The sequence below is a fragment of the Drosophila pseudoobscura genome, chromosome X (genome assembly GCF_009870125.1).
Source record: "Drosophila pseudoobscura strain MV-25-SWS-2005 chromosome X, UCI_Dpse_MV25, whole genome shotgun sequence".
NCBI lineage: Eukaryota > Metazoa > Arthropoda > Insecta > Diptera > Drosophilidae > Drosophila > Drosophila pseudoobscura.
Genome location: NC_046683.1, coordinates 59,297,604 through 59,318,499, shown reverse-complemented (window position 1 = coordinate 59,318,499; position 20,896 = coordinate 59,297,604). Strand labels below are relative to the sequence as shown.

General features: G+C 54.7%; 2 protein-coding genes across 9 annotated transcripts; both read left to right on the top strand.

Annotated features, from left to right (window-relative positions):
• Nucleotides 1–86: 86 nt before the first annotated feature.
• Dhc64C (dynein heavy chain, cytoplasmic) lies at nt 87–18,717 on the top strand. 8 transcript variants are annotated; one of them, XM_015188261.2, is made up of 15 exons: nt 87–458; nt 1,190–1,764; nt 2,333–3,167; nt 3,238–3,841; nt 3,903–4,008; nt 4,395–4,433; nt 4,626–4,781; nt 4,843–8,898; nt 8,993–9,019; nt 9,085–10,237; nt 10,592–12,700; nt 13,907–14,105; nt 14,613–14,730; nt 14,809–18,413; nt 18,473–18,717. In XM_015188261.2, exons 1-15 carry the CDS (start codon nt 215–217, stop codon nt 18,636–18,638), a joined length of 13,992 nt encoding a protein of 4,663 aa, XP_015043747.1. In that variant the 5' UTR covers nt 87–214; the 3' UTR covers nt 18,639–18,717. The 8 variants fall into 8 exon arrangements, with proteins under 8 accessions (XP_015043747.1, XP_015043751.1, XP_015043753.1 ...); XM_015188265.2 differs by lacking the exon at nt 13,907–14,105 and adding an exon at nt 12,911–13,106; XM_015188267.2 differs by lacking the exon at nt 4,395–4,433.
• Nucleotides 18,649–20,047, top strand: LOC4812010 (uncharacterized oxidoreductase YjmC). The gene is made up of 2 exons (XM_001352626.4): nt 18,649–18,780; nt 18,840–20,047. The coding sequence occupies exon 2, from the start codon at nt 18,848–18,850 to the stop codon at nt 19,970–19,972; it is 1,125 nt and encodes a 374-aa protein (XP_001352662.3). The 5' UTR covers nt 18,649–18,780; nt 18,840–18,847; the 3' UTR covers nt 19,973–20,047.
• The last annotated feature ends 849 nt before the right edge of the window (nt 20,048–20,896 follow it).

Below are 20,896 nucleotides of genomic sequence, written 5' to 3'. Positions count from 1 at the left end.
CAATACTAATTCTAACGATGCGGCAGCGCTTCGGCCAGGGTTGCATGTAAAGTTCTCAGATTTTAGCACATTTTTTCAGCAGTCTGGCAGAACCATATCGCCATTTCTGCAGGAAAACAAGAGCACACGTAATTTTCACTGGGCGAGGCAGTTGTGAAAAATTCTTATTGTGCACATTAAATCGTGAATTTTGTATTTAAAACCATTGGTGGACATGGGTGATTCCCTGGAAAACACCGACACATCGGTGGATCCCGGCGTGAATGTATCAATAGCCAACTACGATGCATTTGCAAATTATCTGCGAAAGGCAGTCACTATCTTGCTGCCCGATGACGAAGTGGTGCCGCAATCTCTGAATAAAGCCCTGGACGACCCGGTCAACCAGGAGACTATCAGAAAGTTTCTCTCGGACCCCCAGGTGCAGGCGCTGTATGTGCAGCGGAACTGCATTAAAGGTGAGCACGCTTTTTTCTGCAGGGCTGGCACCTGGGACGCCACTGCAAAATAAAATTGCACAATATGGCGTTCCCTGGGCCAGGAGAAAGTCTATAAACTGCATGTAAAGTACTCAGTTCGGAAAGGCCATGTCCAAGAGTCTATTCATTCAACCCAAAATGAGTCATTCTTAGTGTGTTTCTCAAATGCACGGAGTTTTTGTTAAACATCAATGCAGCTGTTGTTTTTGTTAACCTTTTTTCGTAAAACTGGTTCTGCGCATATCGTCAGCGCATGACGTCACGGACTAAATAATCGATAGAAATGTGCTAAAAATCAGCTGAACAATGCTGCCACCTGTGGCATCGATTGCCGGCCGGCTTTCGGTTGTTTACAAACAGAATCAACAAGTTTGTTTGCGGAAGCAACACGAAGCGGAGTGGCGCGACCTTGGGCCTGCGTACGTACCTATTCCATTGACTTGCGGCATTGAGCGTTGTCATTGACATTGGCACCGGGGCCAACAAATGTGGGAGCAATGACAGCGCCAAGGTCCAGCCTTGGCTGTTCGAATTTTGAAGGTTTTTCCCTTGGCCGCTGAATTTTTCGAAGGTGACGCCTTGGTAATGAAATGATGTCAGTGCCACGCCATTGAGCTCATGGCCAGATAGGCGGCGAGGCCGTGCAATGTGGGTGAATGAAACAGTGCGATAGCAGCCACATTAGTGATTTATTTCCTTGATTCTTGCAGAGGATGATAGCGAACAGCCGGCGGAGGGGGAGGAGGAGAAGGAGCAGGTGTCGTACCAAATCAGCAATGACGTACACTTCACCAACAGCCGCATGGCCTCGCTGGCATGTATCAAGCGGGGCGTTGTGGTGGAGGCGGACAAGTCGATTCACTCCCAGCTGCGACTGATCAACTTCTCCGATGGCTCCCCGTACGAGACGCTCCACGCGTTCATCAGCAAGTCCCTGGCCCCCTACTTCAAGTCGTACGTCAAGGAGTCGGGTCGTGCGGACCGGGATGGCGACAAGATGGCCCCGTCGGTGGAGAAGAAGCTGGCGGAGCTGGAGATGGGTCTGCTGCACCTGCAGCAGAACATTGATATACCGGAGATTACCCTGACGGCTCACCAGATCGTCAACGCAGTGATCCGCAAGTGCGCCGATGAGGGACGTAAGGCCAAGGTGGTGGACTTTGGCGACAAGGTGGAGGACTCTTCGTTCCTCAACCAGCTGCAGAACGGCGTCAATCGCTGGATCACCGAAATCAAGAAGGTCACCAAGCTGAACCGTGACCCCGGATCGGGTACAGCGCTGCAGGTGAGAACTTTCGGAAACGTTGGCAACTTTTACACCCGGTACTCAGTCAGCTTTTCTGATTATACTGATTAGTCTATACAATACATATTATACGTAAGCGCCGGAATCGGTATCAGAGCCGATGACTACCGTATGCTCTCCCTCTCTCTCTCACTGTCTTGTTTATGACTACAAAACAGAGATAGCCATATCGGGAAGTGCGAGCACACACTCTACGATTAAGAGTGAGACAGCGAGAGAAAGGGAGAATGACTAAGCGCGTGGAAGGGGTAGAGTAGCCAGCCACTGGAAATGGATTCAAACTGATCCACATCCGGCAGTGAAGGGGGAGGGCCGAAATTTTAACTCACAGACGTCTCCACATCAAATTTGGTTGCTCCTTAGCCCTTAGATCAGGGCAGATCATCTATACTAAAGGACAGACAGACAGACCTGGCTTTATGGGGGTTCAGAAACTCTTCATTCTGGGTGTTACACACCGCTAATATATCCCTAAATTCTGCGAGTTCCGGGTATAAAAATGATTTATGGAAAACAAATTTGTTATTCTTATATCGCATTTTTGTAGGAAATCTCTTTCTGGCTAAATCTGGAGCGTGCCCTGTATCGCATCCAAGAGAAGGGCGAGTCCCCGGAGGTGGCTCTGACTTTGGACATACTGAAGCATGGCAAGCGCTTCCATGCCACCGTCTCGTTCGATACGGACACGGAGCTGAAGCAGGCTCTGGCCACTGTGGCCGACTACAATCCCCTGATGAAGGACTTCCCCATCAACGATCTGCTGTCTGCCACGGAGCTGGAGAAGATCCGGCCGGCTGTGCAGCAGATCTTCTCGCATCTGCGGAAGGTGCGCAACACCAAGTATCCCATCCAGCGCTGCCTCAAGCTGATCGAGGCCATCTCGCGGGATCTGTCGCAGCAGCTGCTCAAGGTGCTGGGCACTCGGCGACTCATGCACATTCCCTTCGACGAGTTCGAGCGCGTGATGAACCAGTGCTTCGAGATCTTCAGCTGCTGGGACGACGAGTACGACAAGCTGCAGGGCCTGCTCCGCGACATTGTGAAGAAGAAGCGGGATGAACACTTGAAGATGGTGTGGCGCGTGTCGCCCGCCCACAAGAAGCTGCAGACCCGCATGGAGCACATGCGCAAGTTCCGGCGCCAGCACGAACAGCTGCGCACTGTTATCCTGCGCGTCCTGCGTCCCACCAAGCAGGCCGTTGGCGATGACGGCAGCACCGTGGAGACCAAGCAGCCCTACAGCCTGGACGCCGCCGATGCCAATGCCATCGAAGAGGTGAATCTTGCTTACGAAAATGTCAAGGAAGTGGATTGCTTGGACATAACCAAGGAGGGCTCCGAGGCCTGGGAGGCAGCAGTGAAGCGCTACGAGGAGAAGATTGGTAAGTGAACCGTGTTCTGTACGGTTCACTAAACTTGAAAATCACTAAAACTGATTCCTTTCGCTCACAGATCGCGTGGAGACTCGCATCACGGCTCATTTGCGCGACCAACTGGGAACGGCTAAGAATGCCAACGAGATGTTCCGCATCTTCTCGCGCTTCAATGCGCTGTTTGTGCGCCCGCATATACGCGGCGCCATACGGGAGTACCAGACGCAGCTGATACAGCGTGTGAAGGACGACATCGAGGCCCTGCACGAGAAATTCAAGGTGCAGTATCCGCAGAGCAAGAGCTGCCGCCTCTCCTCGGTGCGAGACCTGCCCCCGGTGGCGGGCTCCATAATTTGGGCCCGTCAGATCGACAACCAGCTGACGATGTACTTGAAGCGCGTGGAGGATGTGCTGGGCAAGGGCTGGGAGACCCACATCGAGGGCCAGAGGCTGAAGGAAGACGGCGTTAGCTTCCGCGCCAAGCTCTCCACCGTTGAGGTGTTCAACGAGTGGGCCCGCAAGGTGCAGGAGCGCAACTTTGGCAGCACTGGTCGCATTTTCACAATTGAGTCGACGCGCTCTCGCACTGGACGTGGCAATGTTCTGCGACTGAGGGTCAACTTTCTGCCAGAGATCATCACGCTGGCCAAGGAGGTGCGGAATATCAAGAATCTGGGATTCAGGTATGTAAACGAGCGCTCTATCTTGGATAGAGCTTGGATTTCATGGCTTGTCTTTCTGCAGAGTTCCGCTCACCATTGTGAACAAGGCGCATCAGGCAAACCAGATCTATCCGTATGCTATATCGCTGATTGAGAGTGTTCGCACCTACGAACGCACCCTGGAGAAGGTGAGCTTCCGTTGAAGGGTCTCTTCACTCCAAGAAGGGCTGTCATCAAATGAATCTCTGGAGAGCATCTAGAGATTCACTTGATATCAGTCAGGCATTTCTCTCAACACTCTTTATACACTCCACTGTGCCACAATCACACCCACACCCACACGATGTCACCGTGCTGGAGTCAACCACTGGCTCCACTTTGTTCTCTTTGCATTGCTTTGTTCCTGGCGTGCAGCTTGAATTTTGTTACCCACCACCAGACACTAGACACCAGACACTAGTACACACGTCACATAGAGACCATAAACCAATAGACCCACCACAAGAAACCCCTTATCTCTCTCTCTCTCTCTCTGAATCTCTACCGAACCTACAACAACCTTTCTTTCATGCAGCTTAATAATAGGAGTCTAGCACAAAATTCCGTATTCAAGGTAGTGTTGTTGCGTTGTTGTACCTCCCCCAAAAGCGTTTGTTAATTCCCTCCAAATATTCCCTGTACCTGTACCTGCAACCACCATTTGATTTCCTAGTTCCAGCTCTTTGTTCTACTCCCGCATGCAAATGAAGAATCACTTTCTATACTTTACACGAATCGCTCAACTAACCAAATGACTTCCATCTAGATCGAGGATCGGGCCAGCATTGTGCCGCTGGTGGCAGGACTGCGCAAAGATGTCTTGAACTTGGTCTCCGAGGGAATAGGACTCGTTTGGGAATCGTACAAGCTGGATCCTTACGTTCTCCGTCTCTCCGAATGCGTTACGCAGTTCCAGGAGAAGGTAAACCCACATTAAGGGAGTGAAATTCTGAATGAAACTGAATGTTTCCCTCTGTTTATAGGTGGATGACTTGTTGGTGGTTGAGGAGCAACTGGATGTGGATGTGCGTTCGCTGGAGACGTGTCCCTATAGTGCTGCCACCTTTGTGGAGATTCTCTCGAAGATTCAACACGCAGTCGATGACCTTTCGCTGCGTCAGTATTCCAATTTGAGCGTTTGGGTCACGCGTCTGGATGAGGAGGTGGAGAAGAAGCTGGCGCTGCGCCTGCAGGCGGGTATCCAGGCCTGGACTGAGGCCTTGACTGGCAACAAGAAGGAGGTGGACACCTCCATGGACACTGATGCCCCGGCCCAGCCCACGCACAAGCTCGGAGGAGAGCCGCAGATCCAGAACGCCGTGCACGAGATCCGCATCACCAATCAGCAAATGTATCTGTATCCCTCCATTGAGGAGGCCCGCTTCCAGATCATGCAGCAGTTCTTCGCCTGGCAGGCGATCGTCACCTCGCAGATGCGCCTCCAGAGCACCCGCTACCAGGTGGGCCTGGAGAAACCCGTCTCGCAGACGTACCGCAATCTGCTGACGAAGCTGCCCGAGGGCAAGATCCTGGAAAGTGCCTACGGGGCCATCAACAACAAGGTGGGCGAGGTGCGCAACTATGTGGACGAGTGGCTGCGCTACCAGAGCCTGTGGGATCTGCAGGCAGACATGTTGTACGGCCGCCTGGGCGAGGATGTCAACTTGTGGATCAAGTGCCTCAACGACATCAAGCAGTCGCGCACCACCTTCGACACGTCGGACACCCGTCGCGCCTATGGCCCCATCATCATCGATTACGCCAAGGTGCAGGCCAAGGTCACTCTGAAGTACGACTCGTGGCACAAGGAGGCGCTGGGTAAATTTGGAACGCTGCTGGGCACCGAGATGACCAGCTTCCACGGCAAGGTGTCCAAGTCGCGCACTGACCTCGAGATGCAGAGCATTGAGGCGGCCAGCACCTCGGATGCCGTCAGTTTCATCACCTACGTGCAGTCGCTGAAGAAGGACATGATATCCTGGGACAAGCAAGTGGAGGTGTTCAGGGAGGCGCAGCGCATACTCGAGCGCCAGCGCTTCCAGTTCCCCAACAACTGGCTGCACGTAGACAACATCGAAGGCGAGTGGTCGGCCTTCAATGAGATCATCAAGCGCAAGGACACAGCCATCCAGACGCAGGTTGCGAGCCTGCAGGCCAAGATCGTGGCCGAGGACAAGGCCGTGGAGACGCGCACCGTCGACTTCCTCAACGACTGGGAGAAGACCAAGCCCACGGGCGGCAAGATCCGTCCGGACGATGCTCTCCAGCAGCTGCAGATCTTCGAGAGCAAGTACTCGCGCCTCAAGGAGGAGCGCGACAATGTGGCCAAGGCCAAGGAAGCCCTGGAGCTGCAGGAGTCTGCGGTGCCCAACAACAGTGCCGAGCGCATGAATGTGGCGCTCGAGGAGCTGCAGGACCTGCGCGGAGTGTGGGGAGAGCTCTCGAAGGTGTGGACCCAGATCGACGAGACGCGCGAGAAGCCCTGGCTCTCGGTGCAGCCGCGCAAGCTGCGCCAGCAGCTGGAGGCCATGATGGCACAGCTAAAGGAGCTGCCCGCCCGCCTCCGCATGTACGAGTCGTACGAGTACGTGAAGAAGCTCATCCAGAGCTACATCAAGGTGAACATGCTGATCGTGGAGCTCAAGTCGGACGCCCTCAAGGAGCGCCACTGGAAGCAGCTGACAAAGCAGCTGCGCGTCAACTGGGTCATCTCCGACCTCACGCTCGGACAGGTGTGGGATGTCAATCTGCAGAAGAACGAGGGCATCGTCAAAGACATCATTCTGGTGGCCCAGGGCGAGATGGCCCTCGAGGAGTTCCTCAAGCAGGTGCGCGAGTCGTGGCAGAACTACGAGCTGGATCTAATCAACTACCAGAACAAGTGCCGCATCATCCGCGGCTGGGACGACCTCTTCAACAAGGTCAAGGAGCACATCAACTCGGTGGCCGCCATGAAGCTGTCGCCCTACTACAAGGTCTTCGAGGAGGAGGCCCTCACCTGGGAGGAGAAGCTGAACCGCATCAACGCCCTCTTCGACGTGTGGATCGATGTGCAGCGCCGCTGGGTGTACCTCGAGGGCATCTTCTCGGGCAGTGCCGACATCAAGACCCTGCTCCCAGTGGAGACATCCCGTTTCCAGAGCATCAGCTCCGAGTTCCTCGGTCTGATGAAGAAGGTCACGAAGTCACCGAAAGTGATGGATGTTCTTAACATTCCCGCCGTGCAGCGTTCGCTGGAGCGTCTGGCCGATCTGCTGGGCAAGATCCAGAAGGCCCTGGGCGAGTACCTGGAGAGGGAGCGCACGTCCTTCCCCCGATTCTACTTCGTGGGCGATGAGGATCTGCTGGAGATCATCGGCAACAGCAAGAACATTGCCCGCCTCCAGAAGCACTTCAAGAAGATGTTCGCCGGCGTGGCTGCCATCCTGCTGAACGAGGAGAGCAACGTCATTCTGGGCATATCGTCGCGCGAGGGCGAGGAGGTGCACTTCATCAATCCCGTTTCCACCGTGGAGCACCCCAAGATCAACGAGTGGCTGTCGTTGGTGGAGAAGCAGATGCGCTTCACCCTGGCCTCCCTGTTGGCTCAGGCCGTGCAGGACATCAAGCAGTTCCGCGATGGCAAGATCGATCCCCAGGCCTACATGGAATGGTGCGACAAGTACCAGGCCCAGATTGTGGTCCTCGCGGCCCAAATCCTCTGGTCCGAGGATGTGGAGGCGGCTCTGCAGCAGGCCTCAGAGACAAACAACGCCAAGCCCATGCAGCGCGTCTTGGGCAACGTGGAGAACACCCTGAATGTCCTGGCCGACTCTGTGCTGCAGGAGCAGCCGCCGCTGCGGCGCCGCAAACTGGAGCATCTCATCAACGAGTTCGTGCATAAGCGTACTGTCACCCGGCGCCTCATCACCAACGGCGTGACGTCGCCCAAGTCCTTCCAGTGGCTGTGCGAGATGCGCTTCTACTTCGATCCTCGCCAGACGGAGGTGCTGCAACAGCTGACCATCCACATGGCCAACGCGCGCTTCTTCTACGGCTTCGAGTATCTGGGAGTGCAGGATCGCCTGGTGCAGACGCCGCTCACGGATCGCTGCTATCTGACAATGACCCAAGCCCTGGAGTCGCGCCTCGGAGGCTCTCCGTTCGGGCCCGCTGGCACGGGCAAAACGGAGTCGGTGAAGGCGCTGGGCAACCAGCTGGGTCGCTTCGTGCTGGTCTTCAACTGCGACGAGACGTTCGACTTCCAGGCCATGGGCCGCATCTTTGTGGGCCTGTGCCAGGTGGGGGCCTGGGGCTGCTTCGACGAGTTCAACCGTTTGGAGGAGCGGATGCTGTCCGCCTGCTCGCAGCAGATCCAGACCATCCAGGAGGCGCTCAAGTACGACATGGACAGCAACAAGGAGAGCATCACCGTGGAGCTGGTGGGCAAGCAGGTGCGCGTCTCCGCCGACATGGCCATCTTCATCACCATGAATCCGGGCTACGCCGGCCGCTCCAACCTGCCGGACAATCTGAAGAAGCTCTTCCGCTCGCTGGCCATGACCACACCCGATCGCCAGCTCATCGCCGAGGTGATGCTCTTCTCTCAGGGCTTCCGCACTGCCGAGAAGCTGGCCTGCAAGATCGTCCCATTCTTCAAGCTCTGCGACGAGCAGCTCTCCAACCAGAGCCACTACGACTTCGGTCTGCGTGCCCTCAAGTCGGTGCTGATCTCCGCGGGCAACGTGAAGCGCGATCGCATCATGAAGATCAAGGAACAGATGCGCCAGCGCGGCGACGAGAACATCGACGAGGCCTCCGTGGCCGAGAACCTGCCCGAGCAGGAGATCCTCATCCAGTCGGTGTGCGAGACCATGGTCCCCAAACTGGTGGCCGAGGACATTCCCCTGCTCTTCTCGCTGCTCAGCGACGTCTTCCCCAATGTGGGCTACACGCGCGCAGAGATGAAGGGCCTCAAGGAGGAGATTCGCAAGGTGTGCCAGGAGGACTATCTGGTCTGTGGCGAGGGAGACGAGCAGGGCGCTGCCTGGATGGAAAAGGTAAGCATCAGTGGGGATCGGGACTGTGCGTATGGATGGGGGGACTCATTGAATAATCATTCGATTCACACACACATGCTTACTAAATCTTCAGGGACTCGGCTCCACGTGGGTGGACAAAGTAACTAAGAGACCCCTACCTCCCTTCAATCTGTGTCCATGCTAATATTCCGTGTCCTTTCCCAGGTGCTGCAACTTTACCAAATCTCCAACCTCAACCACGGGCTGATGATGGTGGGTCCCTCGGGCTCCGGCAAGTCCACTGCTTGGAGAACTCTGCTGAAGGCCCTGGAACGCTTCGAGGGCGTTGAGGGAGTGGCCCACGTTATCGATCCCAAGGCCATCTCCAAGGAGGCCCTCTACGGCGTCCTCGATCCCAACACCCGCGAGTGGACCGACGGTCTCTTCACCCACATTCTCCGCAAGATCATCGACAATGTGCGCGGCGAGATCAACAAGCGCCAGTGGATCATCTTCGACGGCGACGTGGATCCCGAATGGGTGGAGAACCTCAACTCCGTGCTGGACGACAACAAGCTGCTGACCCTGCCCAACGGCGAGCGTCTCTCGCTGCCTCCGAATGTGCGGGTGATGTTCGAGGTGCAGGACCTGAAGTTTGCCACTCTGGCCACCGTTTCGCGGTGCGGCATGGTCTGGTTCTCGGAGGATGTGCTCTCCACGGAAATGATATTTGAGAACTATCTGTCGCGGCTGCGCAGCATTCCCCTGGAGGATGGCGACGAAGACTTTGTGGGCGTGATGAAGCCCACCAAGGACAAGGAGGAGGAGGTCTCGCCCTCGCTGCAGGTGCAGCGCGACATTGCGCTCCTGCTGCAGCCGTTCTTCTCCGCCGATGGCATCGTGGTGCGCACCCTTGAGTACGCCATGGACCAGGAGCACATCATGGACTTCACCCGACTGCGGGCCCTCAGCTCGCTCTTCTCCATGCTCAACCAGGCGGCCCGCAACGTGCTCACTTTCAATTCGCAGCACCCAGACTTCCCCTGCTCCGCTGACCAGCTGGAACACTACATACCCAAGGCTTTGGTGTACTCAGTCCTGTGGTCCTTTGCCGGCGATGCCAAGCTCAAGGTGCGCACCGATCTGGGTGACTTTGTGCGCAGTGTGACCACCGTTCCGCTGCCAGGAGCCGCTGGGGCTCCTATCATTGACTTTGAGGTGAGCATGAGCGGGGACTGGGTGCCGTGGAGCAACAAGGTGCCGGTCATCGAGGTGGAGACCCACAAGGTGGCCTCTCCGGACATTGTGGTGCCCACTCTGGACACCGTACGTCACGAGTCGCTGCTGTACACTTGGCTGGCGGAGCACAAACCCTTGGGTAAGTGGAATCCTTCTTCATCTTTTTTATACCCGGCACTCGAAGAGTTTAGGGATGCCTTCGTGTGGGTAACACCCAGAAGGAATGACCAATTTAAAGTGCAAGAATTAACATTAGAACATAGCTAGAAGTCGTGGTCCCTCTCTTCCTATCTATGTTTTTTCCATCTCTAATGAGAATTGCGAGCAAAAGTTGAACCTCCCCAAAAAGAGAGAGATGGAGAAAGAGTGAGAGAAGCTTAAATATGTCCATATTTGTATATTGACTGAGTACCGGGTGTAAAAGTAGAGCCGTGGCAATGGCCAACGTTCCCGGTCGTTTGAAGTTCAGACTGAGAAAGATCTTTTCTTTCAGTGCTCTGCGGTCCACCTGGATCTGGCAAGACGATGACTCTCTTCTCGGCACTGCGCGCCCTGCCCGACATGGAGGTGGTGGGCCTCAATTTCTCATCGGCCACTACCCCGGAGCTGCTCCTGAAGACGTTCGATCACTACTGCGAGTACCGCAAGACACCCAATGGCGTGGTGCTGTCGCCCGTGCAGATTGGCAAATGGCTGGTCCTCTTCTGTGACGAGATCAATCTCCCGGACATGGACAGCTACGGCACGCAGCGAGTCATCTCGTTCCTGCGCCAGCTGGTGGAGCACAAGGGCTTCTATCGGGCCAGTGACCAGGCTTGGGTGTCGCTGGAGCGCATACAATTCGTAGGCGCCTGTAATCCACCCACGGATCCGGGTCGCAAGCCGCTGTCGCATCGCTTCCTGCGGCACGTGCCCATCATCTATGTGGACTACCCAGGAGAGACGTCGCTCAAGCAGATCTACGGCACCTTCTCGCGTGCCATGTTGCGCCTGATGCCCGCCCTGCGCGGGTACGCGGAGCCGCTAACCAACGCCATGGTAGAGTTCTATCTGGCCTCGCAGGATCGCTTCACGCAGGACATGCAGCCGCATTACGTCTACTCGCCCCGTGAGATGACGCGTTGGGTGCGGGGCATCTGCGAGGCCATCCGCCCGCTGGACTCCCTCCCAGTGGAGGGTCTGGTGCGGCTGTGGGCCCACGAGGCACTCCGCCTGTTCCAGGATCGTCTGGTGGATGACCCTGAGCGGCGCTGGACCAACGAGAACATTGATATTGTGGGACACAAGCACTTCCCCGGCATCAACCAGGAGGAGGCGCTGCAGCGTCCGATCCTGTACAGCAACTGGCTGTCCAAGGACTACATGCCCGTGAACCGCGAGGAGCTGCGCGACTATGTGCGCGCCCGCCTCAAGGTCTTTTACGAGGAGGAGCTGGATGTGCCGCTCGTGCTGTTCGATGAGGTGCTGGACCATGTGCTCCGCATCGACCGAATCTTCCGCCAGCCGCAGGGCCATCTGTTGCTGATTGGAGTCTCTGGTGCCGGCAAGACCACGCTCTCGCGCTTCGTTGCTTGGATGAACGGCCTGTCCATCTTCCAGATCAAGGTCCACAACAAGTACACGAGCGAGGACTTTGACGAGGATCTGCGCTGCGTGCTGCGACGCTCCGGCTGCAAGGACGAGAAGATTGCCTTCATTCTGGACGAGTCGAACGTGCTGGACTCTGGCTTCCTGGAGCGCATGAACACGCTGCTGGCCAACGGCGAGGTTCCGGGTCTCTTTGAGGGCGACGAGTACACCACCCTGATGACGCAGTGCAAGGAGGGCGCTCAGCGCGAGGGCCTCATGCTGGACTCCAGCGACGAGCTCTACAAGTGGTTCACGCAGCAGGTGATGCGCAATCTGCACGTGGTCTTCACCATGAACCCATCGACGGATGGCCTCAAGGATCGTGCCGCCACATCGCCGGCCCTGTTCAATCGCTGCGTCCTGAATTGGTTCGGCGACTGGTCGGACTCGGCCCTCTTCCAGGTGGGCAAGGAGTTCACCACTCGCGTCGATCTGGAGCGTCCCAACTGGCATGCGCCCGACTTCTTCCCCTCCGTGTGTCCCCTGGTGCCGGCCAATCCCACGCATCGGGATGCGGTGATTAACTCGTGCGTGTACGTCCACCAGACGCTCCACCAGGCCAACGCTCGTCTGGCCAAGCGTGGAGGCCGCACTATGGCGGTAACTCCGCGCCACTACCTCGACTTTATCCATCATTTCGTGAAGCTGTACAACGAGAAGCGCAGCGACCTCGAGGAGCAGCAGCTCCATCTAAACGTGGGTCTCAACAAGATCGCCGAGACCGTGGAGCAGGTGGAGGAGATGCAGAAGTCTCTGGCCGTCAAGAAGCAGGAGCTGCAGGCCAAGAACGAGGCGGCCAACGCCAAACTCAAGCAGATGTTCCAGGACCAGCAGGAGGCCGAGAAGAAGAAGATCCAGTCGCAAGAGATCCAAATCCGTCTGGCCGATCAAACGATCAAGATCGAGGAGAAGCGCAAATACGTGATGGCCGACCTGGCCCAGGTGGAGCCGGCCGTGATCGATGCCCAAGCAGGTAAGTTCTTCGGGCGCCACATTCACGCATATGTGTGGGCGGGCGAACCCTAAGTTAGATCTAAGATTATGTCTCTCCCTTTCTGGATATATGATTATGTACGATTATGATTAATTCTGTCGTGTATTCAATTCTGACCCTCACCGAACAATCCGCACACGAACCACCCTGCAATCCGCAATCCGCAAACCCACCATCCACCATCCACAGCCGTTAGCTCTATTAAAAAGAAACACCTGGCCGAGGTCCGGTCGATGGCCAATCCCCCGGCTGTGGTCAAGCTGGCCCTGGAATCGGTCTGCGAGCTGCTCAATGAGAGTGCCACCGATTGGAAGGCCATACGCGGCATCCTCGTGAAAGATAGTTTCATCTCCTCGATCGTTAACTTGGAGACTGACAAGATCACGTACGCAACTCTTTCTCTTTACCACATCACCAAAGACTACTACTACAGCCATCATATACAGCCCACCCAGCACTCACCCCCCCATTGTCTTCTTGTGGCGTCCCCTGTTCACTAATTGGCCCGAAAACCAATAATACCCAAGCGATCATACATATAATCTACATTCTACATTCCACAATCATTCCAACCCATAATTACAACATACACCAACGAACACACACCAAAGCATACGCAATGCACAGGCCAAGCCAAGCCTCTACTCAACTTAAACCCTAAACACACCTCATAACCCTCCTAGAAGTACTCTCTGTCTCTCTGATATCTCCCAGATATCCCTAATGTGTATCCCCAATAGCTGTGTATAATAGTTATGTCCTCTCATTTGTGTGTGTGTGTGTGTGTGTGGGTGTGTGAAACTAAGGATAGAAGAACTCTCCCTAACTTAAGAAGGTTTCAAGTGGGTTCGGCCAACCGAATCCGTTGCACAAGGACATCCAACAGCGGTGGGCAACAGGCCTTACCAGCGCGACTCTCGACGACTCGTTTGCCGATGCGTAAATATCAGAGCAGTGGGGCGTGCGGCCCACCGCTGATATAAAATAATGTTACAACAGCCAATGCTCTATCCAGGTGCAAGGTTCATCCGATCATCCGATCCGTTCATCGATTCGTGCTCGATTCTTATTAGTAATTAACTCTAGATGGTAATCCTATAGCCTAATCTTACGAATAGCATAACCTCTTGGATAAGTGTTAATTCTGATCCTTCATGTTAACCAACCAACCAATCAATCAATCAGCCGTCAAATCGATACGCAAGCAACAGCTCGTTGAAGTGCGAACCATGGCCAATCCACCGTCGGTGGTCAAATTGGCCCTCGAGTCGATCTGCCTGCTGCTGGGCGAGAATGCGACCGACTGGAAGTCGATCCGTGCCGTGATAATGCGTGAAAATTTCATTAATTCAATTGTATCTAACTTCGGTACCGAGAACATAACGTAAGCATGAAACAAATTCAATTATTACCCAAAACACACACATTTTGTTCTCAAATTATGAGTGTATTTCTTTTGTTCCTGTTCCTGTTCTTGTTCTTCTGTTGTTCAAGTTTTGTGCTTTGGCTCTTTGGAGCGTAGAAAAACTGAATTGGATTTCATTTGAGTTGACTTTTGATTTTACCCGTTTACGTTGTTTTTTTTGTTTGTTCTTCGTAGTTTTCTATTGAATTGAATTAAGCGAGCTGTAAATATGTACCCCACATCCTTCTGTAACTGTAACTTTAACTTTCACTTTAACCCAGCCCGTTACCGTTACCGTTACCGTTAACTTAAACTTCTTTCGGTTTATTGGCTTTAGTTATTTTCTGGTTTTGGTCAAATTTATCGTTGATTCCATAAAGAACTTACTGCTTTGCTTGCTTCAAATCATTCAAATAATAATCCCAAAATGACAATTGATCTCCATTCGCGGTGGAAATACTAATCTCGAATCTCTAATCCCCAAAGCGATGATGTGCGCGAGAAGATGAAGTCCAAGTATCTGAGCAACCCCGACTACAACTTCGAGAAGGTGAACCGTGCCAGTATGGCGTGCGGACCCATGGTTAAGTGGGCCATTGCACAGGTAAGAACGACCCAAGCTAGCTAGAAGCACTATGAAGACTAGAGAGAAACTCAACTCATTCGTTCACTTTCCTTCCAGATCGAATACGCCGACATGCTGAAGCGCGTGGAGCCCCTGCGCGAGGAACTGCGCTCGCTGGAGGAACAGGCCGATGTGAACCTGGCCAGTGCCAAGGAGACCAAGGATCTTGTGGAGCAGCTGGAGCGCAGCATTGCTGCCTACAAGGAGGAGTATGCCCAGCTGATTTCGCAGGCTCAGGCCATCAAGACGGATCTGGAGAACGTGCAGGCCAAGGTGGATCGATCCATTGCTCTGCTCAAGAGCTTGAACATTGAGCGCGAGCGCTGGGAGTCGACCAGCGAGACATTCAAGAGCCAAATGTCCACCATCGTGGGCGACGTGCTGCTGTCTGCGGCCTTCATTGCCTACGGCGGCTACTTCGACCAGCACTATCGGCTGAATCTCTTTACCACCTGGTCGCAGCACCTGCAGTCGGCCAGCATCCAGTATCGCTCGGACATGGCGCGCACCGAGTATCTGTCGAATCCAGACGAGCGGCTGCGCTGGCAGGCGAATGCTCTGCCCACGGACGACCTCTGCACGGAGAACGCCATAATGCTGAAGCGCTTCAACCGCTATCCGCTGATCATCGATCCCTCGGGACAGGCCACCACCTTCCTGCTCAACGAGTATGCGGGCAAGAAGATCACAAAGACCTCCTTCCTGGACGATTCGTTCCGCAAGAACCTGGAGTCGGCTCTGCGCTTCGGTAATCCCCTGCTGGTGCAGGATGTCGAGAACTACGATCCCATTTTGAACCCCGTGCTGAACCGCGAGCTTCGTCGCACTGGCGGGCGTGTTTTGATCACTCTTGGAGACCAGGACATTGATTTGTCGCCATCCTTTGTCATATTCCTGTCCACGCGTGATCCCACCGTGGAGTTCCCGCCAGACATCTGCTCGAGGGTGACGTTCGTGAACTTCACTGTGACCCGCAGCTCGCTGCAGTCGCAGTGCCTCAACCAGGTGCTCAAGGCAGAGCGTCCGGACATCGACGAGAAGCGTTCCGATCTGCTGAAGCTGCAGGGCGAGTTCCGGCTGCGTCTGCGCCAGCTGGAGAAGAGTCTGCTGCAGGCCCTCAACGACGCCAAGGGCAAGATTCTCGACGACGACTCGGTAATCACCACGCTGGAGACCCTCAAGAAGGAGGCATACGACATCAATCAGAAGGTGGACGAGACGGACAAGGTGATAGCCGAGATCGAGACCGTGTCGCAGCAGTATCTGCCGCTGTCCGTCGCCTGCAGCAACATCTACTTCACCATGGACAGCCTTAACCAGGTGCACTTCCTGTACCAGTACTCGCTGAAGATGTTCCTCGACATCTTCTCCACGGTACTGTACAACAATCCCCGACTCGATGGCCGCACCGATCACTCGGAGCGACTGGGCATCGTGACCAAGGATCTGTTCCAGGTTTGCTACGAGCGCGTTGCCCGCGGCATGATTCACAACGATCGCCTCACGTTCGCCCTGCTCATGTGCAAGATCCACCTGAAGAGCACGTCGGAGTCGAACCTGGACGCGGAGTTCAACTTCTTCCTGCGCAGCCGCGAGGGCCTGTTGGCCAATCCTACTCCCGTGGAGGGACTGAGCGGAGAGCAGATCGAGGGCGTCAATCGCTTGGCCACGCGCCTTCCCATCTTCCGCAAGCTGCTCGAAAAGGTGAAATCCATCCCCGAACTGGGTGCCTGGCTGCAGCAGAGCTCCCCCGAGCAGGTCGTGCCCCAGCTGTGGGACGAATCGAAGGCTCTCAGTCCCGTGGCCAGCTCCGTGCATCAGTTGCTGCTGATCCAGGCCTTCAGGCCGGATCGCGTCATCGCCGCCGCCCACAATGTGGTGAACACTGTCCTCGGAGAGGACTTTATGCCCAACGCCGAGCAGGAGCTTGACTTTACTGCCGTCGTCGAGAAGCAGCTGAACTGCAATACGCCCGCCCTGCTGTGCTCAGTGCCCGGCTTCGATGCCTCCGGCCGTGTGGATGACCTGGCCGCGGAGCTGAACAAGCAGATCTCCAGCATTGCGATTGGCTCTGCCGAGGGCTTCAATCAGGCGGAGCGCGCCATCAACATGGCCTGCAAAACCGGTCGCTGGGTACTCCTCAAGAACGTGCACCTGGCGCCCCAGTGGCTAGTGCAGCTGGAAAAGAAGATGCACTCGCTGCAGCCCCACTCTGGCTTCCGCCTCTTCCTCACCATGGAGATCAACCCGAAGGTGCCCGTCAACTTGCTGCGTGCCGGTCGTATATTCGTGTTTGAACCGCCGCCGGGCATCCGGGCCAATCTGCTGCGCACCTTCTCCACGGTGCCGGCGGCCCGCATGATGAAGACGCCCAGCGAGCGGGCGAGACTCTACTTCCTGCTGGCCTGGTTCCACGCCATCGTCCAGGAGCGCCTGCGCTACGTGCCCCTCGGCTGGGCCAAGAAGTACGAGTTCAACGAGTCCGATCTGCGCGTGGCCTGCGACACCCTGGACACCTGGATCGACACCACGGCCATGGGCCGCACCAACCTCCCTCCAGAGAAGGTGCCGTGGGATGCTCTCGTCACGCTGCTCTCCCAGTCCATCTATGGCGGCAAGATCGACAACGACTTTGACCAGCGTTTGCTGCAATCGTTCCTCAAGAAGCTCTTCACCGCCCGCAGCTTTGAGGCTGACTTTGCCCTGGTGGCGAATGTCGACGGAGCTTCAGGCGGATTGCGACACATCACCATGCCGGACGGCACACGTCGTGACCACTTCCTGAAGTGGATTGAGAACTTGACGGATCGCCAGACGCCTTCCTGGCTGGGCCTGCCCAACAATGCCGAGAAGGTGCTGCTGACCACGCGCGGCACAGATCTAGTGAGCAAGCTGCTCAAGATGCAGCAACTGGAGGATGATGACGAGCTGGCTTACAGCGTAGAGGAACAGTCTGCCGAGTCCGCTCTGGCTGTAGGCCGCAGCGAGGATGGCCGTCCGTCATGGATGAAGACGCTTCACAACTCGGCCACCGCCTGGCTGGAGCTGCTGCCCAAGAGTCTGCAGGTGCTCAAGCGCACGGTGGAGAACATCAAGGATCCGCTGTACCGCTACTTCGAGCGCGAGGTGACCAGCGGGGCCCGGCTGCTGCAGACGGTAATCCTGGACCTCCAGGACGTCGTGCTCATCTGCCAGGGTGAGAAGAAGCAGACGAACCACCATCGTTCCATGCTCTCAGAGCTGGTGCGTGGCATCATCCCGAAGGGGTGGAAGCGCTACACAGTCCCTGCCGGCTGCACCGTCATCCAGTGGATCACCGACTTCAGCAATCGCGTGCAGCAGCTGCAGAAGGTGTCGCAGCTGGTCTCGCAGGCGGGCGCCAAGGAGCTGCAGGGCTTCCCCGTCTGGCTGGGCGGCCTTCTCAATCCCGAGGCGTACATCACGGCCACCAGGCAGTGCGTGGCCCAGGCCAACAGCTGGTCGTTGGAGGAGCTGGCCCTGGAGGTGACCATCACTGATGCAGGCCTCAAGACCGACCAGAAGGACTGCTGCTTCGGCGTGACCGGACTCAAGCTCCAGGGCGCTCAGTGCAAGAACAACGAGCTGCTTCTGGCCTCCACCATCATGATGGATCTGCCAGTGACCATCTTGAAGTGGGTCAAGTGAGTATACGACTTGGTTGACCCCTAATTTGCATTCACTAACATTCGATTTCTATCAGGATATCCTCGGAGCCGCGCATCAGCAAGCTCACGCTGCCTGTCTACCTGAATTCCACTCGCACGGAGCTGCTCTTCACCGTGGACTTGGCCGTGGCGGCTGGACAGGATTCGCACAGCTTCTACGAGCGTGGCGTGGCCGTTCTCACGTCGACCGCCTTGAACTAATTATCGTATGCTACCCCCAATATTTAATCAAAATTAACACAGTAATCAATCAATGGAATATAATGGAATATCTAACAAACGACTAGGTCTCCCCTTAGTTCTCACAATATTCGTAGACATAACAACCCGTAAGCAACCCAAGGTAGATTTATCAATTTGATGAAAATTATTCACTTACAATGTTTTGGCTCCGCCGGTCAGCACATTGGATGGGGCGACACAGGCGCATGAGCACCTTCCGCAAGCCGATGGCGGTTCCTAATCTGGGGGACTACTCGCTGGTGCATGTGGAGGAAGCGCGTCGCTTTATTCGGGACTGCTTGAAGAGGATTGGCGTGCCCGAATTAAAGCTGCGATGCGTCAGCGAATTTCTAGTGGCCGCCGACTATCGTGGCATATATGGTAGCGGCCTCAGCCAGCTCGATATCTACCTAAACGACCTGCTCCATCGTCGTGCTAATATGGACGCGGAGCCGGAGATCATCCGTGAGACAGTGGCCACTGCTCATGTGAATGGGAACGATGCCTTGGGCGTAATTGTGGGCAACTTCTGCATGAGCCTGGCATTGGAAAAGGCGAAAAATGTCGGAGTCGGCTTTGTGGTTGCCAATCGGTCGAATAACCTTGGAATTGCCAGCTGGTATGCCCTACAGGCGCTCGACCAAGACTATGCGGGATTAGTGATGTCCAATGGGGCTCCGATAATGGTGCCGCCGCGTTCTAGCGTGGCCAGCATCGGTGCCAACTGCCTGGCCTTTGGTGTCAAAGGACGGAACTCGTATTTTATGCTGGACATGGTCAGCAGTATGAAGGACATTGGTTCAATTGAATGGGCCTTGACCAAACACGAATACATTCCGCACCTCTGGGCGGCTGATGAGAGGGGCTATTCCACGTGCTTTCCCATGCTGGCCTTGCGAAATCCGCGCCTAACCTGTGCAGGTGCAAGCAAGGGCTATTGCCTCGCCGCCATGATTGATCTGCTGTGTGGGGTCCTGTCTGGGGCAAACTTCTCCACGCAGATTCCCCCCTGGAGGTCAAACGTTAAGCGCCTATGTCCCAACCTTGGCCAGATCTTTATCGTTATCGATCCCGACTTCTTTCTCCCGGATTTTATGGATCGACTTGATGACTTCACCGAGTGCATCAAGAACAGTACCCCCGCCAGCTTGGCGAAACCCATCCAAATGCCAGGGGACCGAGAGATGCGCCATATGCACCTCGTGGAGAAGTTGGGGGCGCTGCCCTATCACAACGCCCTGCTGAAAAAGTACAATGCCATTGCGGATCTTTTCTGCATCAAGCCCATTCAGATGTTCAATAACGACGATTAGCGGAAACCGGAACACTAGACGAAAAATTTTGATTTATTTTGGAAGAAAATAATAAATGAACCGTTTTTTTAGGTATTTTTCTGGCATCATGAAAAAGGACTCTTGCTGCAGCGGCATTTGTTTTGTTTTCGTTAAAGGACTTTAACTGCAGCGTCATCTATATGTTGTTTCTCAAAAAAGGCCTTTTATTACTGGGAACAGTTGGGCTTTTCGTACAAGGACTTTCACTTCAGCGCCATCTAAATGTCGTGTCTCATAAAAGGCCTTTTATTACTGGGAACAGTTGGGCTTTTTGTAAAAGGACTTCTACTGCAGCGTCATCTATATGTTGTTTTTCATAAAAAGGACTTTTATTACTGGGAATAGTTCTTTATTTCGTAACAGGAATTTATTCCATCGCCATCTGTTGACTTTTATTTAAGAAGGACTTTTATTATTGGAAACAGGACACGCAAGTATAAATAAAATAGAGTTGCCATACGGTACTTACGTTAATTTGGCTTAAAATATTATACTGAAATGAATATAGAAAATAAAATGAACTTAAAAACTAAATAAATTGTATTTTTTTGTAGCTATAGCATGGTTTCAGTGGGGTTGGGCAAGGATATATGTGATGGCATACTTTCAGGCTGAGAAATAGCGGAGAAAACTACAAGTATGAAGTCCTTGATATCCTTGATCCTTCATAAGGACTCGATAAAATCAAGGATGTTCCCCCGATCACAGGAAGCCATAGCACGCCCAGATAGACTCACAACGAGTGCAGAAAACTACAAATGTATGGCTGAGGAGGTTAGGGTCCTTACGTAAGGACCAAGGATCTTTTTTCGATCACTGGAAGCCATCGCCCGCCCAGAATGGCCCATAAACAACGGAGAAACAAGATATACATATGTATGTATATGACAGGACGAAATATCC